The following is an 18,463-nucleotide window of genomic DNA, read 5'->3' as shown; positions in this document are numbered from 1 at the left end:
TTACTTGTGATTTCTCTCTGTCAAATAAATAAAATCTTTAAAAAAAAAAAAAAAAAAAGAACAGACAGCCCTGGGGCCCGAGTTCCTATGAAGGATCCCAGGATAGGTGATGTCCCCAATCTGGTTTGCTGAGGCTCACCTTCACTTCAGAGTCTCCTCTGCACTCCTTTAAGACTAATGTGGAAAAACCTGTTACAGACTCCAACTCTCTGAATATAATCCATCAGCTGAGCTACCTGCTGTGGATTTGTTGTTGTTGTTCCCCGCCTGCCAAAATTATTATTTCCCTGAAAGTTGAAATTCTCCAATCTTCCACTTCTTTTGGTTTTAATCTGTACTTTTGTTTGTGATGTGGATACTTGTTTACCATTCTGAGTTATAGACTTCGCGTGGCCACAACTCACCTGCAATTAAGAGCTCATTTACTAAATGTAGGGGTGAGAGAAGAGAAGTGCCCAGGGGCTGGTGGTGGGCTTCACTAAGCCAAGAAGATAAATGGGTCAGAAGAGTTAGACAAGTCACCTTCTCCTGAGGCATGTGGAATTTACAATGCCTTTCAGACACTCAGGAGGAGACATCCCATAGGCAGGAGGCTCCAAGCATCTGGACTACAGACACGAAGTTCTGGGTTGGAGGTAGGCATGTGGGAAACCTCAGAATAGATGTGGAAATGGATTAGTTAAGCCAGCAGGAGAGAGAAAAGTGAGTGAAGTAATGAGGAAGTCCTGAGGCAGAAAGAACAGAAGGAGAAGGCTTCACAAAAGCAGGAGCAGGAGACAGAGAGAGGAGCCATGGTGCTGCAAAGGTGGTGAAAGAAAGTGATAGAAGAGAGTGAGCACATATAGTGCTCCTAAGAGATCATGGGCAGTGGGGACAACAGTGTCTGGAGGATACTACCCTGATCCTAACTCTAGGCAAACAGAAAAGCTGCCCAAGGTGCAGGGTATCCCTCTGGTATGTTACAGCTTGGTGTTCACTTAGACTTGGGCCAGCCTTGTGGAAAGACTTCTGAGAGATACAGACACAGGCATAAATTCTGATAACATTAGTTCTCAATGGTGACTTTGGACAAGCAAGTCAATTCACGTCTTTGAAGTGCAGTTTCTCTTACCTTGCCCAGCTTTGTAAGGGCTGCCTGGCCCCCAGGAAGACTCATTACACTGTAGCTGCCACTTCCATTAAGGATGTACTGGGAAATGTCCTCTGTGCTCTTTTTTTCCTGTGGTCTTAAATTTGGTTATGATTACATTTGTTAATTAGTACACCAAGACATCTTTATTTTTCTAGCCTTAAATATATTTAACCCATGGGTTAAATATATTAAAGAAAATTCCACAGCCCACTTCCAACAGACATGGATTCTGATGAAGGAATCAGTTTATATTCATTGAAGATCATTTGTATGCCTTTATTCTTTATTTTCACATATAGTGACATTGGAACAAACTTTTTCAGGATCCTGTAGCCTGTCGAACATGAGAAGTGATAGAATGCAACAATGAAAATAGGGTCCCATCTCTACAATGATCTAAATTATCAACTAGTCAGTGATTAAAAATCCACCAACATCTCACCTTAAAGTATAAAGGATTTTCCCATCATTCCAAATTCTGAGGAGCTGATTGGGGGTGGTGATCCAGTGAGCTTCTGCAGTTTTAGAATTACGGAAGATTGTATCTGGAATCCATATTAATCCCACCATGTTGCTGTTCAGAGTGAGTATTTTCATTGTACTGTTGAATCGAAGGCGACTGTCTGTCCAGGTCTGAGCAAAAAATATGTCAATTTGATATTCCTGAAACAGAGCAAAAGGAGAGGCAAAGTGGTTCTATTAATGAATTTTCTGTATGCTTTGTTTTCTTTGTCAAAAGTTTGGCTTTCCTTCATGTTTACACCCTTATCCCCCACATCCCTTTCTGTTAGCTCTCAGTATAGTGCCTTGCTCAACATGGTAAACATTTTAACAAATGATAACCTGTATTATTAGTGATATTATTATGTGATAAGATATGTACAAAATATTCTCTAAGTCTTAAATGATAATAAACACATAAAATGTGATAAGGGGCTAGTGGTAGTAGACTATAATGGAAAGCCCAGAATCAGATCCCTCTGCATTCACAAGTCCAAGCTTTAACAGGTAATATGACCTATTGAAGCCTCATTCTAATCTGTAAAATGGGTGGAATGCCCACATCCTAAATGGGTTATAAAGAAGAAAGGAGATGATTAAATGAAAAACCCTTAGTGTCTGGCATAGATCCATACAGTATTAGCTTATATAATAATTATCATTTTCACTTTAAAGTCTTATTGAACCACACACTCAAATCAAAAAGAAAAGTAAGAAACAGGCAACAACAAAGAATTATAAAGGTGACAGACACCCACGCCAACTGCTAATTCAACAGAAGGCTGGTGAGGCTCACAGGACCTCTGTAACTAGAAACATTTTGGTATTCCCAGAACAGAATAAGACTTTGCTGCAACCATTAGATGTGGAATAGGACCAATTTCACCATGAGACCTAAAGAAATGTCCCGAGACTGTACCATCCCAAAGACCATCCCCCTAAGCACAGTTTAAAGGATTATCATCAATTAGGTCCGTAGTAAAGAGGATCTAGAAGCAGACTATTAGAGATTCTTATTTCTTTCATTTCATTTACATATTAGATATAATAATGAATTACTCTTACAGAGTGTGGGTTTAGTAATTCTAAACAAATCCCACATTTATTCTTTCCACTGAGTTTCCAGTTAAAGAACCTTTCTGAGGTAGTTAATTCAACTGACCAGATCCTGTTTGTTATTAATGAATCCATTCATTCATCATCTCTTTGCTGCAGTAAGTATGCCGTGCCCTGCAAATCACTGAAGACCGAGTACTTGCCGACAAGAAAATTCTCTCCCTTCATGGAGCTTATATTTTAGTCTGGGAATTAAACATTCAGTTAAGGTTAAAACAAAACAAAACAAAACAAAAACAAAACAGCACGAGTTTGATGGTCACATATAGCAACCAGAAAAATGAATTTGGTTAGGATTCCAGCTAGAAAAGATAAAAAGCATCCAAGTTTTTAATGTGGAAAGAATTATGTATAGGGAATTTGAGTCTTGCTTAAGCATTTGAACAGCTAGGGGAACAAAACGAGGGGCAGGTTATTGTGGGAACTTTCAGGGCTGAATGAACTCTCAACATCCAGAGGGACCCAGCGCAAGTCCTCCCCTCTGTCCATTTGCCTGCCTAAACATGCCTCTGGGGAATAATAACCTCTGTGTCATTTTCACCTTCTGGAACTTTGCACATGTCTCTCATTAACAGACTCTAAACTTGGAAATGCACACAGAGAGAGAAACAAGAGGAAGTTTGTGTGTATGTGTGTGTGCGTGTGTGCGCCCGCGCATGCGTATGTGTTATTTCCTGTTGTATACTGACTAATTTTAAAATGGGTTTGGAAGACCAAAAGTCAGTAAGTTAAGTGTCCAACTCTTGTTTTTAGCTCAGGTCATGATCTTAGGGTCCTGTGATAGAGTCCCACATTGGGCTCTCAGCAAGTGAGGAGTCTATTGGGATTCTCTCCCTCTCTCTCTCTCTCTCCTCCTTCCTTCACTCATGCATGTGTGCTCTCTCTTTTTAAAAAAATAATTTAAAAAACTTCAAAAATAAATAAATAAGTATGGGTTTCAAACAGTGCTGAAACAAGTAAAATAAGTCAGAAAAAGAAAGACAAATACCTATGATCTCACTTATATGTGGAAACTAAAACAAAACAAAACAAAAAACTGAAGTCATGGATACAGAGAACAGACTAGTGGATTCCAGGGGTGGAGATTGAGAAGTGGGAGAAGCAGTGAGGGGAATCAAAATGTACAAACTTCCCATTAATAGATGAATAAATCCCAGGGGTGCAATGTGCACCATTGTGACTATAGTTGACAATACTGTATTACATAATCAAAAGTCACTAAGAGTAGATCGTAAAAGCTCTCATCACAAGAAAAATATATTTCTAATTGGATTTATTGTGGTGACCATTTTGCAATATATATGTAAATCAAATCATTATTTGTATAACTGAAACTGATATTATGTTAAATGTCAATTTTATCTCAATAAAAATAAAATCAGTACTTTGAAAAAGAGTGCTATAACAAATATATAACATGTAGTGTTGGCTTAGGACTGGAAGCAAGGTTGCTCATGTCACACATGGGTAAAATGTTTGGTAAAGATGACACCTGCAATAAGGCAGAGCATGTCTAATGAGTACATAGCTCTTTGAACAATGGTTGGAAAAGGAACATTAATTAGAATGTGTTGGCCGCTATTGACTGTGCTTGGTAAGTTTACATAAGAAAGAAATTATCTCAGAAGGTAATTGTCCAGTTGGAAAGTAGTTATGAAAGAGAAAAGAAAGATAAATCACATACAGGTTCTTATAGGGTTAGAAAAGGCAACTGCTCCTCATCTCCATCAGTAAATCATATCAAGAAATCCCTTGAGAGTTAAAAGCCTATTGAAACTCAGCTCTGCAGAAATAATCAGACCACTGCTAAAAATTGGTAAATGGGTTAAGTTGCCACCCTATAAAATCTTTAATTGTATATGGTTTCAGGATAAGACACCAAGGTCTAACTCTTCCACTGAAGGCTGATATAGCCAAGGCACTTGTACTTAATTTAAAAGAAGGAGTAAGAGTTCATTTGAAAGTAAAAGGGTGGGAGAGGCAGTGACATGGGAAAGCCAAGACACTTAATGGACCCTAGAATTGCGTTGACAAAAGTTCTGTGAATGTGGCTATGCACATTTGAAACTCTCTTAATAGGTAAGAAGCTGGCTAGGTTTTAGAGAGTTCTACTGCCAAAGGACCATCAAGTCAGGAAAAGACATCTGTGACTATTTGAAACTAAGATGTACTTTTGCATTACTATCTATAAAGAGCAGATTGTGATCTGGAAAATCTGATTAGACCTTAATGGGGGCTTCTTCTCCAATACCCACTTTCCCATGACCAATGCAGTTAGTGGAAAAATAATAAATTCTTGAACAATGGAGTCCTTTGGAGCCATACCCTGGGAGCAGAATTAGTTTAATCAAAGGAGATGCTTTCTTCCCAAGGAACAGAGCCTGCTCAGGATCTGTCCAGTGGGGTCTCAGAATTTCTGCAAACCAGTGAGTTGACTGTGATTTTCCTGGCTCTTCTCCATCACTGCAGATATATTACACATGTGCGGATAGGTCAAATAGCTTTACTTTTTGTTTAGGAGTCAATGGATAAAGGAAAACCATGTGAATTAATGTGGATGCCAGCACACATACAAATAATGTTGAGCTTGAGGCTGGGACCAGGTGGACCTTTTGGGATGCTTCATTTGAAGAAGGATAGGCTGAATCTTCCCTGACGAAGGAGAGAGAAAATATTTGGCAGCTAGATACAGATTATGGTGGTCATTGCTCCTATTCACCAAATACTGCACCAGCCCTCTCTGTGTATATGTGGTAGAATTGCATCTCCCTTACACCCTGTTGGGGCTGTGTCTGGCCATCTTATTTGTGATGAAGTGAAATGTAAACAGAGTGGGTTGTGCCATTTCTGGGATGGCGTTTTCAGAGCACAACCCCTTTACAGACTCTGAGAAACTATGGAGCACAGTCTTTGTTGATTCATGCTGGACACATATCGTGGATGCAAAATTACCTGGAGCAGTTTGTAAGAGGATCACTCCTCAGCCTGTACCAACTGGTACCCAGAAAGAGTTGGAAAGGGGAGTGGGATGCAGGGAGGAGTTGCTGCCTTCTTTATTGAGAAGGTGACTTATAACAAAGACCTTGGTGAGGTACAGGAGTGAGCCATACAGATAAGTGGAGCAAGCAAGTTCAAAAGCATACTGGATGAGCAAGTAACAATTCTGCCAGACAGAGTAGACTGAATGAGGAGGGTAGGCACCTTAACTCCTTCAGGCCAGAGTTTTAGCCTTACAACGGTGCTGTGTAAAAATGGCAAAACAAAGAGTGTCCTGAAGATAGGGCCCTCCTCTTCACCCCTCCTCTCCTATTGTCTCTGATCCCTATTCCCATTAATACACAGGTTATATACCTTCACAATAAAATACTTTGAAATGCAGATCTGAAATCAGTAAATTATATAGCAAGATGAGAACATTATCCAAAGTCACTCTTAGGAGGTACAGATGCTTCTGGACCTTCTAGGCTCTGATTACTGAGTAAAAGACTATAATAACCCTTCCTCTCAGGGGGTAAACTGAGACCTAAGAGATTAAGTAATTTTCATCAAGTCACACTGAGCTGCTAAGTACCAATTGTTCTAAACTACACAGTCAAAACCTGCTTCCCTGGAGGTGATTGAGAGCAATTGAAATCTATTTGTTAGAGGTAGAAACCACTGGAAATGTGAGAGGAAGGGCTCCAATGCAGAAGTTCCCTCCTTGTTCACCCTGTTTGCAAACCACATGAGGTTACTTTCCTTGGACTCAGTTTTCTTATCTGTAAAATGGGGTGGTTAATGTAGCTTAAATGTAAGGACCTTCCAATTCTAACATTTTATATTTCCATATCCTTGCTTACATTAGTGTTTCACTGTTGAAAGTAATTTTCCATTTCCCTACTTTCTGTCTTAATTTTGCAATAAAGATGAGATAGAATGACTTCTATCCATGTTCTATTTCCTGCCACTGGAAAGAACTTTGTATGTTTGAGTTCTACATGAAGTACAGTTGCCTCTCCCCATCATCTTTGGGGGTATATATTCTCTGACCCTCAGTGTATAACTGACACCATGGATAGTACTGAACCTTATATATACTATGTTTTTTTTTCCTATACAGACATGCCTATGATAAAGTTTAATGTATCAATTAAAGATAGTAAGAGATTAATAACTGGTTAAAAACAGAACAATTATAACAAATGTATTGTTAAAAAGTTACATGAATGTGATCTCTCTCAAAATACCTTATAGTACTGTAGTTATCCTTTTTCTTGTGATGATTTGAAATGATAAAATGTGTATGTGATGAGCTGATGAAATAAATGACATAAGCATTGTGACATAACATTAAGCCACTACTGACCTGATGATAGATCAGGAGGAGAGTCATCTCTTCTGGACTGAGGTTGATTAAGGGCTAGTGAAACCACAGATAAGTGGGAACCACTGTAATCAGAGCCATGTGTGAGGTTGTAGCTTGAGGAGTGAGACATGGATTCCTGTCCCCAACCCCAATATTACTTTCTTGTAAGGGAAAAGAGCACACCATGATGCTCTGGGATTGGGGACAGTGGGGTTTGGAGGGATACTAATTTATTCTGAAGCCCTGACAGAAAGTCTAACTCAAGAGGGTATAGTGAAGATGGTATGTGTGGTACATGGGGTAGATGTTTTATTGTGTCTACATTTGATTAAATGTTGAAGAAACATTTCCCATCCACAGAGAAATACTTTTATGTTTCTCAAACTTTCTTTGTAATGTCATTAATCATTTTTCCTTTCTGTAGAAGAAAAAAATTATTCTTACAAATAAACATTTTATATAATTGATAAGTAGCTGTGAAATTAATGTGTTTAAAATACTAATGAGTGTAACACGTGATGAATGTGCAGAATCCCCCAGTTTAAATCATGCTTGTGGAGAATCTATGTTCATAATTTGTTTTAATAATTGGAGAGCTTAATGATTCTTAAATAGGCCATGAATTATTGCAACATGTGGAGCATTTTGACAAAACAGAAGAAAAATCATGCTTCTTAATGATATCAATTTGTAACTTCTAAAACTCAGAAAATTACTTCCTAACACTTTCCCCTTTCCTTTAACATAGAAGAGGGTCAAATGGAAAAAAACAATGTTTAATAAAGGACAGGGACTTGGAGATTCAGTTTGCAGGAGACACACATTCCCAGGGGGCAAAAGCTTTCTTCCTTAGATCCCAAGCACATTAGCACCATGCCTGGTACTGATGGATAAATATATTAGTAAAATGAGTCATTGGAAATTTTCTTTATAAAATGGTAATCACAGACCCATTCCAATTATAGGCTGCTCAGATAACTCATCTACGGGCAAAGGTTAGCTGAAAGTATAAGAAGTACAACACAAAGTTATCCAAAGGTGTTCATTTTTCCTTAAACACAGTTTCTGCCACTTTCAGATTTCCATTTGAAAATGCACCTATCCTTGCTACCCAAACTCTCACTGTCTCAATATTCACTATGACAGTTCACAAACATTATTATCCAAATTTACTACCAAGTGGAAAATCTGTGATATTGAATCTTTATGTGCACATTAGCAAAACTTTAAAGAGATAGGTGAAGGGTAAAAGTGTGTCTTGTACTTTGGAAAGTTATTTGTGAAAACAGCTATAAAGATTTTTATTTTGTCCATGGCCTTGTCCATGTGACTTAATAGCAAAAGTGACAGCGGCAGAAAGTTGGAAAGTCTTGAGTGCTGGGGCTGGCCCCTCTTGTTGCTTGGGGGAACCCTGTAACCACCAAACAAATGATTCTAGGTCAATCTGCTAGAAATGAGACAAATGCCCAGACATGTTCATGGCCCCAGCTAAAGTCAAGCCAACACCTAGACAGATGAGTAATGCCATCATTGACTAGCCAATCCTAACCTAGCCATCCTAGATCATACAGCTTACACAACCAATCCAAGAATCATGAGGAATAATAAAAACCCAGATTTTTAGGATGGTTTGTTACACAGCAAGCTGACCGATAGGCCTCATACACCAGATGTTACATTTATTGGCATTACATTTTTCAATCCCCTTCCCTTTCCTAGAAAGTTCAACTCCTCAAAGTTTGTGATATTCATGTCTTCATGTCTTCAAACCTACCAAACCTATTGCAAAACTGAGCCCAATTTTAGATAGTATCTTTATTATCTTTTGGATATTATCTCTCTATTCTTTGAAATGGGGAAGAAAATTATAGTTCATAACCAGCACAGTACTTAGATAGCCTTTTTGGGTTGTTATATAGGTATTTAAGAGTATTTCATTGTTTGTTTGTTTGTTTTTGGTTTAAATTCAATTATCCAACATATAGTAGTACATACTTAGTTTCAGATATAATGTTCAGTAATCCATCAGTAGCATATAACACCCAGTGCTCACTGCATCACTTAATGCCTATCACTCAGCCACCCCATCCCCTATGCTATTTCTTATATTTCACATATGCATGAAACTGTATGATAATTATCTACAATTGACTTACTTCACTTAGCATAATACCCACCAGATCTATCCAAGTTGATGTAAATGATGAGTATTCATCTTTTCTGATAGCTAAGTAATATTCCTTTGTATATGTACATCACATCTTCTTTATCCATTCATATTTCAAAGGACAGCTCAGCTCTTTCCACAGTTTGGCTATTGTGGACATTCCTGCTATGAACATTGGGGTACAGGTTCCCCTTTGAATCACTACATTTGTGTTTTTGGGGTAAACACCTAGTAGTGTAATTGCTAGGTTGTAGGGTAGCTCTATCTTTAACTTCTTGAGGAACCTCCATACTGTTTTCCAGAGTGACCATACCAGCTTGCATTCCCATCAACAGCAGAAGAGGGTTCCACTTTTTCCACATTCTTGCCAACATTTGTTGTTCCCTGTCTTGTTAATTTTGACCATATGGACTGGTATGAGGTGGTATTTCATTGTGGTTTTGACTTGCATTTCCCTCATGCCAAGGGATGTGGAGCATTTTTTCATGTGTCTGTTGACCATTTGTCTTTCTTCTTTGGAGAAATGTCTGTTCATCTTTTGCTCATTTCTTGACTGGATTCTTTGTTTTCTCAGTGTTGAGTTTCATAATTTCTTCATAGATCTTAGATACTAGCCCTTTATCTAATATGTCATTTGCAAATATCTTTCTCTATTCCATAGGTTACCTTTTAGTTTTGTTGACTGTTTCCTTTGTTGTGCAGATTTTTATCTTGATGAAGTCCCAATAGTTCATTTTTGCTTTTGTTTCCCTTGCCTTTTGAGAGGCGTCTAGCAAGACATAGCTGTGGCTGAGGTCGAAGAGGTTGCTGTCTGTGTTCTCCTCTAGGATTTTGAGGGATTCCTGTCTCACATTTAGGTCTTTCATCCATTTTGAGTTTATCTTTGTGTATGATGTAAGAAAATGGTCCAGTTTCATTCTTCTACATGTGGCTGTCCACTTTTACCAGCACCATTTATTGGGGAGACTGTCTTTTTTCCACTGGATATGTTTTTCCGTGTTGTTGAAGGTTAGTTGGCCATAGAGTTGAGGGTCCATTTCTGGTTTCTCTATTCTGCTCCATTGATCTATATGACTATTTTTGTGCCAGTACTGTATTTTTTTTTTAATGATCACAGCTTTGTAATATAGCTTGAAGTCCAGAATTGTGATGCCACTAGCTTTGGTTTTCTTTTTCAACAGTTCTCTGGGTATATGGGGTATTTTCTGGGTCCATACACATTTTGAGATTATATGTTGCAGTTCTGTGAAAAATGATGGTATTTTGATAGCGATTGCATTGAATGCGTATATTGCTTTGGGTAGCATAGGTATTTTAACAATATTTATTCTTCCAATCCATGAGCATAGAATGTTTTTCAACTTCTTTGTGTCTTACTCAATTTTTTTCTTAAGTGTTCTGTAGTTTCTATATATTAGAAATATATATAGAATATATATATTCTATATATCCTTTACCTCTTTGGTTAGGTTTATTCCTAGATATCTTATGGGTTTTGGTGCAATTGTAAATGGGATCAATTCTTTAATTTCTCTTTCTTCTGTCTCATTGTTAGTATATAGAAATACAACTGATTTCTGTGGGTTGATTTTTTTTTTTAAAGATTTTATTTATTTATTTGACAGAGAGGTCACAAGCAGGCAGAGAGGCAGGCAGAGAGAGAGGAGGAAGCAGGCTCCCTGCTGAGCAGAGAGCCCGATGCAGGGCTCGATCCCAGGACTCTGAGATCATGACCTGAGCCGAAGGCAGCGGCCCAACCCACTGAGCCACCCAGGCGCCCCAACTGTGGGTTGATTTTATATCCTGCCACTTTGCTGAATTCATGTATGAGTTCTAGTAATTGTGGGGTGGAGTCTATTGGGTTTTCCATATAAAGTATCATGTCATCTGTGAAGAGTGAGACTTGACTTCTTCTTTGCCATCCGATGCCTTTTATTTCTTTTTGTTGTCCGATTGCTGAGGCTAGGACTTCTAATATTATATTGGACAACAGTGGTAAGAGTGGGCATCTCTGTTGTGTTCCTGACCTTAAAGGAAAAGCTCTCAATTATTCCCCACTGAGAGTGATATTTACTGTGCACTTTTCATAGATGGCTTTTATGATATTGAGGTGTCTTCCCTCTATCCCTACACTATGGAGAGTTTTATTCAAGAAAGGATGCTGCATTTAGCCAAATGCTTTTTCTGCATCAATTGAAAGGATCATATCATTCTGTAATTCTCATTTTTGATAGGGTCTTTTTCTTTTTGAGGGATCAAGGTAATGCTGACCTCACAGAATGAGTCTGGAAGTTTTCCTTCCATTTCTATTTTTTTAATACAGTTTCAGAAGAATAGGTATTACTGGTAGAATTCCCCTGGAAAGCCTTCTGATCCTGGACTCTGTTTGTTGGGAGATTTCTGATCACTGCTTCAATTTCCTTACCAGTTATGTGTCTGTTCAGGTTTTCTATTCTTCCTGTTTCAGTTTTCATAGTTTATACATTTCCAGGAATGCAACCATTTCTATCAGGTCTAATTAGTTGGCATATATTTGCTCATAATATGTTCTTATAATTGTTTGTATTTCCTTGGTATTGGTTGTGATCTCTCCTCTTTCATTCATGATTTTATTAATTGGAGTCCTTTCTCTTTTTTAGAAGTATGGCTAGGAGTTTATCATTGATATTAATTTTTTTCAAAGAAGCAGCTTCAAGTTTCATCAATCTGTTCTACTGTTCTTTTGGTTTCTATTTCATTGATTTCTGCTCTAATCTTTATTATTTCTCTTCTTTTGCTTGGTTTAGGCTTTATTTGCTGTTCTTTCTCCAGCAACTTTATTAGTATATTCAGATTGTGTATTTGAGATTTTTTCTAACTTTTTGAGAAAGGATTTTATTGGTTTGTACTTCCCTCTTAGGACCACCATAGTTGTATGAAAACTTTAGAACCATTGTGTTTTCATTTTTATTTGTTTCCATGAATTTTTTTAAATTCTTCTTTAATTTCCTGGTTGACCCATTCATTCTTTAGTAGGGTGTTCTTTAAATTCCAAGTATTTGACTTCATTACAAATTTCCTCTTGTGATTAAGTTCAAGTCCAAAGCATTGTGGTCTGAAAATATGCAGGGAATAATCCCAATATTTGGTACTGGTTGAGACCTGATGATTGACCCTGTATGTGATCTATTTTGGATAATGTTTCATGTGTACTTAAGAAGAATGTGTATTCTGTTGTTTTAGAATATGCTCTGTATATATCTGTGAAGTCTGCCTGGTCCAGTGCATCATTTAAGGCCCTTCTTTCCTAGTTGATCTTCTGTTTAGATGATCTGTCCATTGCTCTGAGTGGGGTATTTAATTCCCCTACTATTATTGTATTATCTTTGACATTTTTTAAAATTTTGTTATTAATTGGTTTATATAATAGGCTGTTTCCAAGTTAGGAATATAAATATTTATAATTGTTAGATCTTTTCGTTGGATAGACCTCTTAAGTATGATGTCATGTCCCTCTTCATCCCTTTGGTTTAAAACTAATTTGTATTATATACCTGGCTTGCAGACTGAATCAATAGCCTATGTCATTTTTAGAACTCTGTATGTATATGTGCATAATTATGTTTTATTTTATTTTATTATTTTATTTTAATGTTATGTCAGTCACAATACAGTGCATCATTGGTTTTTTAAAATATTTTATTTATTTATTTATTTGACAGAGAAAGAGAGATCACAAGTAGGGAGACAGGCAGGCAGAGAGAGAGGGGGAAGCAGGCTCCCTGCTGAGCAGAGAGACCAATGTGGGGCTCGATCCCAGGACCCTGAGATCATGACCTGAGCCGAAGGCAGAGGCTCAACCCACTGAGCCACCCAGGCACCCTACATCATTAGTTTTTGATGTAGTGTTCCATGATTCATTGTTTGCATATAACATCCAGTACATCATGCAACCCATGCGCTCCTGAATACCATCACCAGGCTCACCCATCCTCCTACCCCTCTCCCTTCTAAAACTCTCAGTTTGCTTCCCGGAGTCCATAGTCTCTCGTGTGTTTTAATTGTTTACATTAAAATGTACTACCTAGATACAAATTCCATTTTGGAATCTTCAGTACTTATAATTAATGAAAGCATACCTTTTATAATACAAGTACAAAAAGGATACTAATTGATCAATATGCCATGTAGTTTTCCAATTGCAGGAAACGATTAAAATTGTATACATAAAAAAAACTAATTTTTCTAATATGAATATTGTTACCCCAGCTTTCTTTTGATGTCCATCAGCATGATAAATGGTTCTCCACCCCCTCTCTTTCAATCTGGGTATGTCTTTAGGTCTGAAATGAGTATCTTGTAGACAGCATATGGATGAGTCTTGCTTTTTTATCCAATCTGATACTTTGTCTCTTTTGATTGAAGCATTTAGCCCATTTACATTCAGAGTAACTACTGAAAGATAAGAAGTTAGTGCCATTGTATTATCTGTACAGTCCCTGTTCTGTAGATTGTCTCTGTTTCCTTTTAGACTATGTTACTTTTGGCTCTCTTCACTTACAGGATCCCCTTTAATATTTCTCCAGGGTTGGAAATTCTTTTAGTTTCTGTTTGTCCAGGAAGTTCTTTATCTCTCCTTCCATTCTGAATGTCAACCTTACTGGATAAAGTATTCTTGGCTGCCTATTTTTCTCATTTAGTACCCTGAATATATCATGCCACCCTTTTCTGACCTGCCAAGTCTCTGTGGATAGGTCTGCTGCCAGTCTAATGACCCTACTCCTGTAGCTTAAGAACCACTTGTCTTGAGATGCTTTTAGGATTTTCTTTTCATCTCTGAAATTTTCAAGTTTCACTATTATATGTCGGGGTGTTGATCTATTTTTATTGATTTTGAGGGGGGATTCTCTCTACCTCTTGGGCTTGATTGTCTGTTTCTTTCCCCAGATTAAGATTGTTCTCAGTTATGATTTGCTCAAATATTCCTTCTGTCCCCTTCTCTCTTTCTTCTTCCCCCGGGACCCCAGTGATTCTAATATTGTTTCACTGTATGATATTGATGCTTTCTCAAAGTCTTCCCTAATTGTCCATTAGTTGCTTTTCTCTCTTTTTCCTCAGAACCCTTCATTTCCATCATCTTGTCTTCTATGTCACTGACTTTCTCTTCTGTGTCATTTATCCTAGCTGTTAGAGGATCTATTTTAGACTGCATCTCTCTCTGTTAAGTCATTTTTAACTTCAGCATCATAAAATTTTATTTCTGTACTAAGAGATTCTCTGGTGTTTCTTATGACTTTTTTTCAACCCATCTAGTAACTTTATAATCATTATTCTGAATTCCAGCTCTGACATTTTACTTATATCCATACTGACTAGATCTGTGGTAGAGAAATTTACTTCCAGTTCTTTCTTTTGTTGTGAATTCCTCCTCCTAGTCATTTTGCCCAGAGAAGAATGGATGAACAAGAGAGCAAAATCAAAAATATCAACATGACCCAAGCGAAATACACACTAGACAAATCCGAAGAGGTCAGAAACCAAAAAAGAAAAGAAAAAGATAAAAGGGGGGAGGGGAGAAAAAATATAATGTCCACTTGGACAAAACAGGGTGATCCACTTGGTCCTGGGTGTATTTTAGTCTACTTGTTAGAAAATACTAAATCCCAAATTTGTAAAGAAAGCAAATATATATATATATGAAATTGAACACAGTGAAAAGAAGCCAAAAATTAAGAATATATCTATAAAATGTAAACGTAAGAATGTAAGTTTAAAAAAAAAAAGACTTCAAAGAGTTGATAAAATAAGAAACTAGTGAAAAGGAGGAAAAAAGGAAAAGTTAAATTTTAAACTGAAATATAAAAGAATCATGAAAAAATCCCTTGAATTCTATATACTATTTTCCCTTAGCCTTGGAGTTGTGAAGTTTTGTAGGCTCCATAAACTTGATATTCACCTGCTGTTCCAGCTGGTCTTCTGAGGGAGGGGCCTGATGAGCTGAGTTTCAGGTGTCTTTGCCTAGGAGTTGCACCACCCTTTGCCAGTGGGCTGGGTTCAGTGTAAGTTGCTTGGAGTTGCTCTATGAGGTTTTTGTTCCCTGAAGGATTTCCACTTCTCTTTAGAGGATGAAAATAAAATTGGCCACACCTGATCTCCAGCCCTGGAGCTCAAAGTTCGTGGCCTCCTCTCTTCAGGGAGACAGCAGGGAAAAGCAGTTTTCAATCTGTGTGTGCCAAACTCTGCAGACTCCTGCAGTACATGCCTGTACTGATCCTCCCAGGGGAAGGTGGAGTGTCACTGTGTTTCTTCCCTTTGTAGGGCCCCTACATGGATAACAATTCCCTGATCCTGCTGGGGTTCAGGGCTTATGGCAAATTGAGCTGAGAACCCCCTCCTGGGCTCCCTGACAATAGCTGGTTTCCCTGCTCCAGTGCTTGGGAACTTTGGATCAGGTACCCCTGTTCTTTCTGTGACCCTGGGGATCCTGAGACCACACTGTCCCCCCTAGGATTCTGCCCCACTTCGTCTGATCACCTTTTGGGCAGGGACATTTCTCACTGAAGCAGACTTCTAAAAGTTCCAATCTTGCAGTCTGGGGCTATATCACTTTCCAGTAGCCAGGTTATGGAGGCTCCCCTACACCCCCTACCGTTTATCTTCCAATACAGCCCCTCAGATTCACTTCTCTGCACCCCCTACATTGCAAAAATTTATTGTTTTTCTATTTGTAGAATCCCAACAAATCTTTTTTTACATCTCTGGTTGAATTCATAGGTGTACAGAATGATTTGATAGTTATCTAGATAAATTCAAGGGACCAGATGAAATGAGGCCCCCTCCTCTTCTGCCATCTTGCCTCTTGGAAATTCGAATTTCTGTATGGACTGCAAATATATCATAATACTTTTACTTGAAAATGGAATATAGCCTTCCACTACCTAAAAATTGCTATTTTTTTCTATTTTCATAAACAGATTGGAATCAAATGATGAAAATGCCATTGTAGTCTCATCCAGATTTGAAGAAGTTGGTATTATGATGAAAAGATGGCAAAGAGAACCACAGTCACAAGTAAAATCATAAACATAAAAACATAAAAATGCAAACATACCACTAGAGAGAATATCAATGTCACATGCATATCCAAAGTAAAGAGGGACTCTCATAGAAATAGTTTTCCATTTATCACCCCTTGATGACTAGATACTTATCAGGAACTTTTATCTTTGAAATTTCATAAAATGGTTTACATCCTATGACCCAAAAATTACACTGCTAGGTATTTATCCAAAGGATGAAAAAGCAGTGATTCGAAGGGGCACATGCACCCCAATGTTTATAGCAGCAATGTCCACAGCATCCAAAATATGCAAAAAGTCCAGATGCCCATTGATGGATGAATAGATAAAGAACAATGTTATATGTATATACAATGTAATATTACTCAACTATCAAAAAGAATGAAATCTTGCCATTTGCAATGACGTGGATGGAGCTAGAATTTATTATACTAAGTGAAATAAGTCCATATGATGTCACTCATATGTGAAATTTAAGAAACAAAACTGATGAACATAGAAGAAGGAAATGAAAAATAAATAAAACAGAAATAGAGGCAAACCATAAGAGATTATTAACTAAAGGAAACAAATTGAGGATTGTGGGAGGGGAAGTGAGTGGGGTTAATTGGGTGAAGGGCATTAAGGAAGGCACTTCATGTAATGAGAATTGGGTCTTATTTGCAGCTGATGAATCACCAAACTCTATCCTGAAATTAATAATACAGTATATGTTAACTTAAAAAAAAAACAGATTATAAATGGGTGTTGGGTATTAAGGAGGGCACTTGTTGTGAGGAGCACTGAGTATTATATATAAGTGATGAATCACTAAGTTCAACTCCTGAAATCAACTAACTAGAATTGAAATTAAAACTTTAAAAAAATGGTTTACAAATTTTACTTTGTTCCATTACAGATAATACATGAAATGTGTGTTAACAATTGTTATATTTGTATGATTCTAGTCCTCAAAAACAGTATTGAGTGCCTTCCAAATGGCAGAACTGGGAATGATTCTGGGATCATACATGTCTGGAGCACAGTGCAACATGAAGACAGAGGAGGTACCTTTCAAAGATGCTTCCCTATACCCAGATTTCTAAAAAAATGGGTCCACCCCAAGCAACTTCATGACTGACAGCACCAGGGGCTGAGAAAGCATCATAGCCCAGGTCTGACCATTTTCTCAAACTTATTAGCCTCATATTCTCGTGTTGTTCTAAGGGAAGAACTGCAAAGCCCATTGCTTCTATCACTCTTTCTGCTTTCTCTCACGGTGTGTCCTGATGGAAGCATAACCTAGAGTCACCCTGCTGGGTTTATATCCCACCTCACTACTTAGGGTAGTGAAAACTTGGGCATACTACAAAACCTCTTCATGCCAAAGATTATCTATGGAAATTGGAAAAATAATGATTCATATATCATTTTAATTGCATTATAGAAATATATAGTTTGCATTTAACACATTAGGGCCATTTGTTTTTTAAGAAATAATTTAGTCAGCTCATATAGCCCTGGTTTTAAAAACTATTTGAAAGCTTAGTCTATGTATGTTTATACAAATTTATACAAATATACAAAATATTATACAAAAATACAAATTATACAAAATATACAAATATATACAAAATATACAAAGTATACAAAAATTTATACAAGTTATACAAAAGTACAAATATAAAATTTATACAAATATACATTATACAAATAATGTCTATTATTCAAATGCATATTACATGTATGTAGCTAGTAAATATATAAACAATTATATCTATGTACTAATTTGTGAAAGAGTATACCTGGCCCTAGAAGAAGTGACAATATGAAGTAATTATCACCTTTTACAAATAGTCATGGCAGCGTGGCTTTCTTTTCATATCCCTGCACATTGACAGAGGCCATTAAAATTCTTGCATATGTAGAGAATTTTAAGAGAATGAAGGTAGTCACAATGCCTACAAGAAAATTTCTAGTTCATTAGTGCTTGCACTTATGCAAAACAAAATTTACTGTCAATTTTGAAAAATACTGCAAATGATATGCTTTCCCACTGTAAAGTACACCTTTGCATAGAGATATTTAAAGAAAACCATGTCATGTGTAGATGTCTAGGTGCTTGCCGAGGTTCTAAGACAGCTCAGTAAATCCCTAAATTTTCT

General features: G+C 37.3%; 1 protein-coding gene across 2 annotated transcripts in view; it reads right to left on the bottom strand.

The window, feature by feature from the left end:
- Positions 1 to 18,463, bottom strand: part of GABRG3 (gamma-aminobutyric acid type A receptor subunit gamma3) — a 723,796-nt gene that overhangs the window by 351,012 nt on the left and 354,321 nt on the right. For both annotated transcript variants that reach the window (XM_047738864.1, XM_047738865.1), the window contains exon 4: positions 1,575 to 1,795. In XM_047738864.1, coding sequence (XP_047594820.1) covers positions 1,575 to 1,795 — 221 coding nt within the window. The remainder of the gene's footprint in view (positions 1 to 1,574; positions 1,796 to 18,463) is intronic.

This window comes from Lutra lutra, chromosome 7 (genome assembly GCF_902655055.1).
Source record: "Lutra lutra chromosome 7, mLutLut1.2, whole genome shotgun sequence".
In the NCBI taxonomy this organism is placed as follows: domain Eukaryota; kingdom Metazoa; phylum Chordata; class Mammalia; order Carnivora; family Mustelidae; genus Lutra; species Lutra lutra.
The sequence above is the reverse complement of the archived record's forward strand: the minus strand, read 5'-3'. Positions and strand labels throughout refer to the sequence as shown.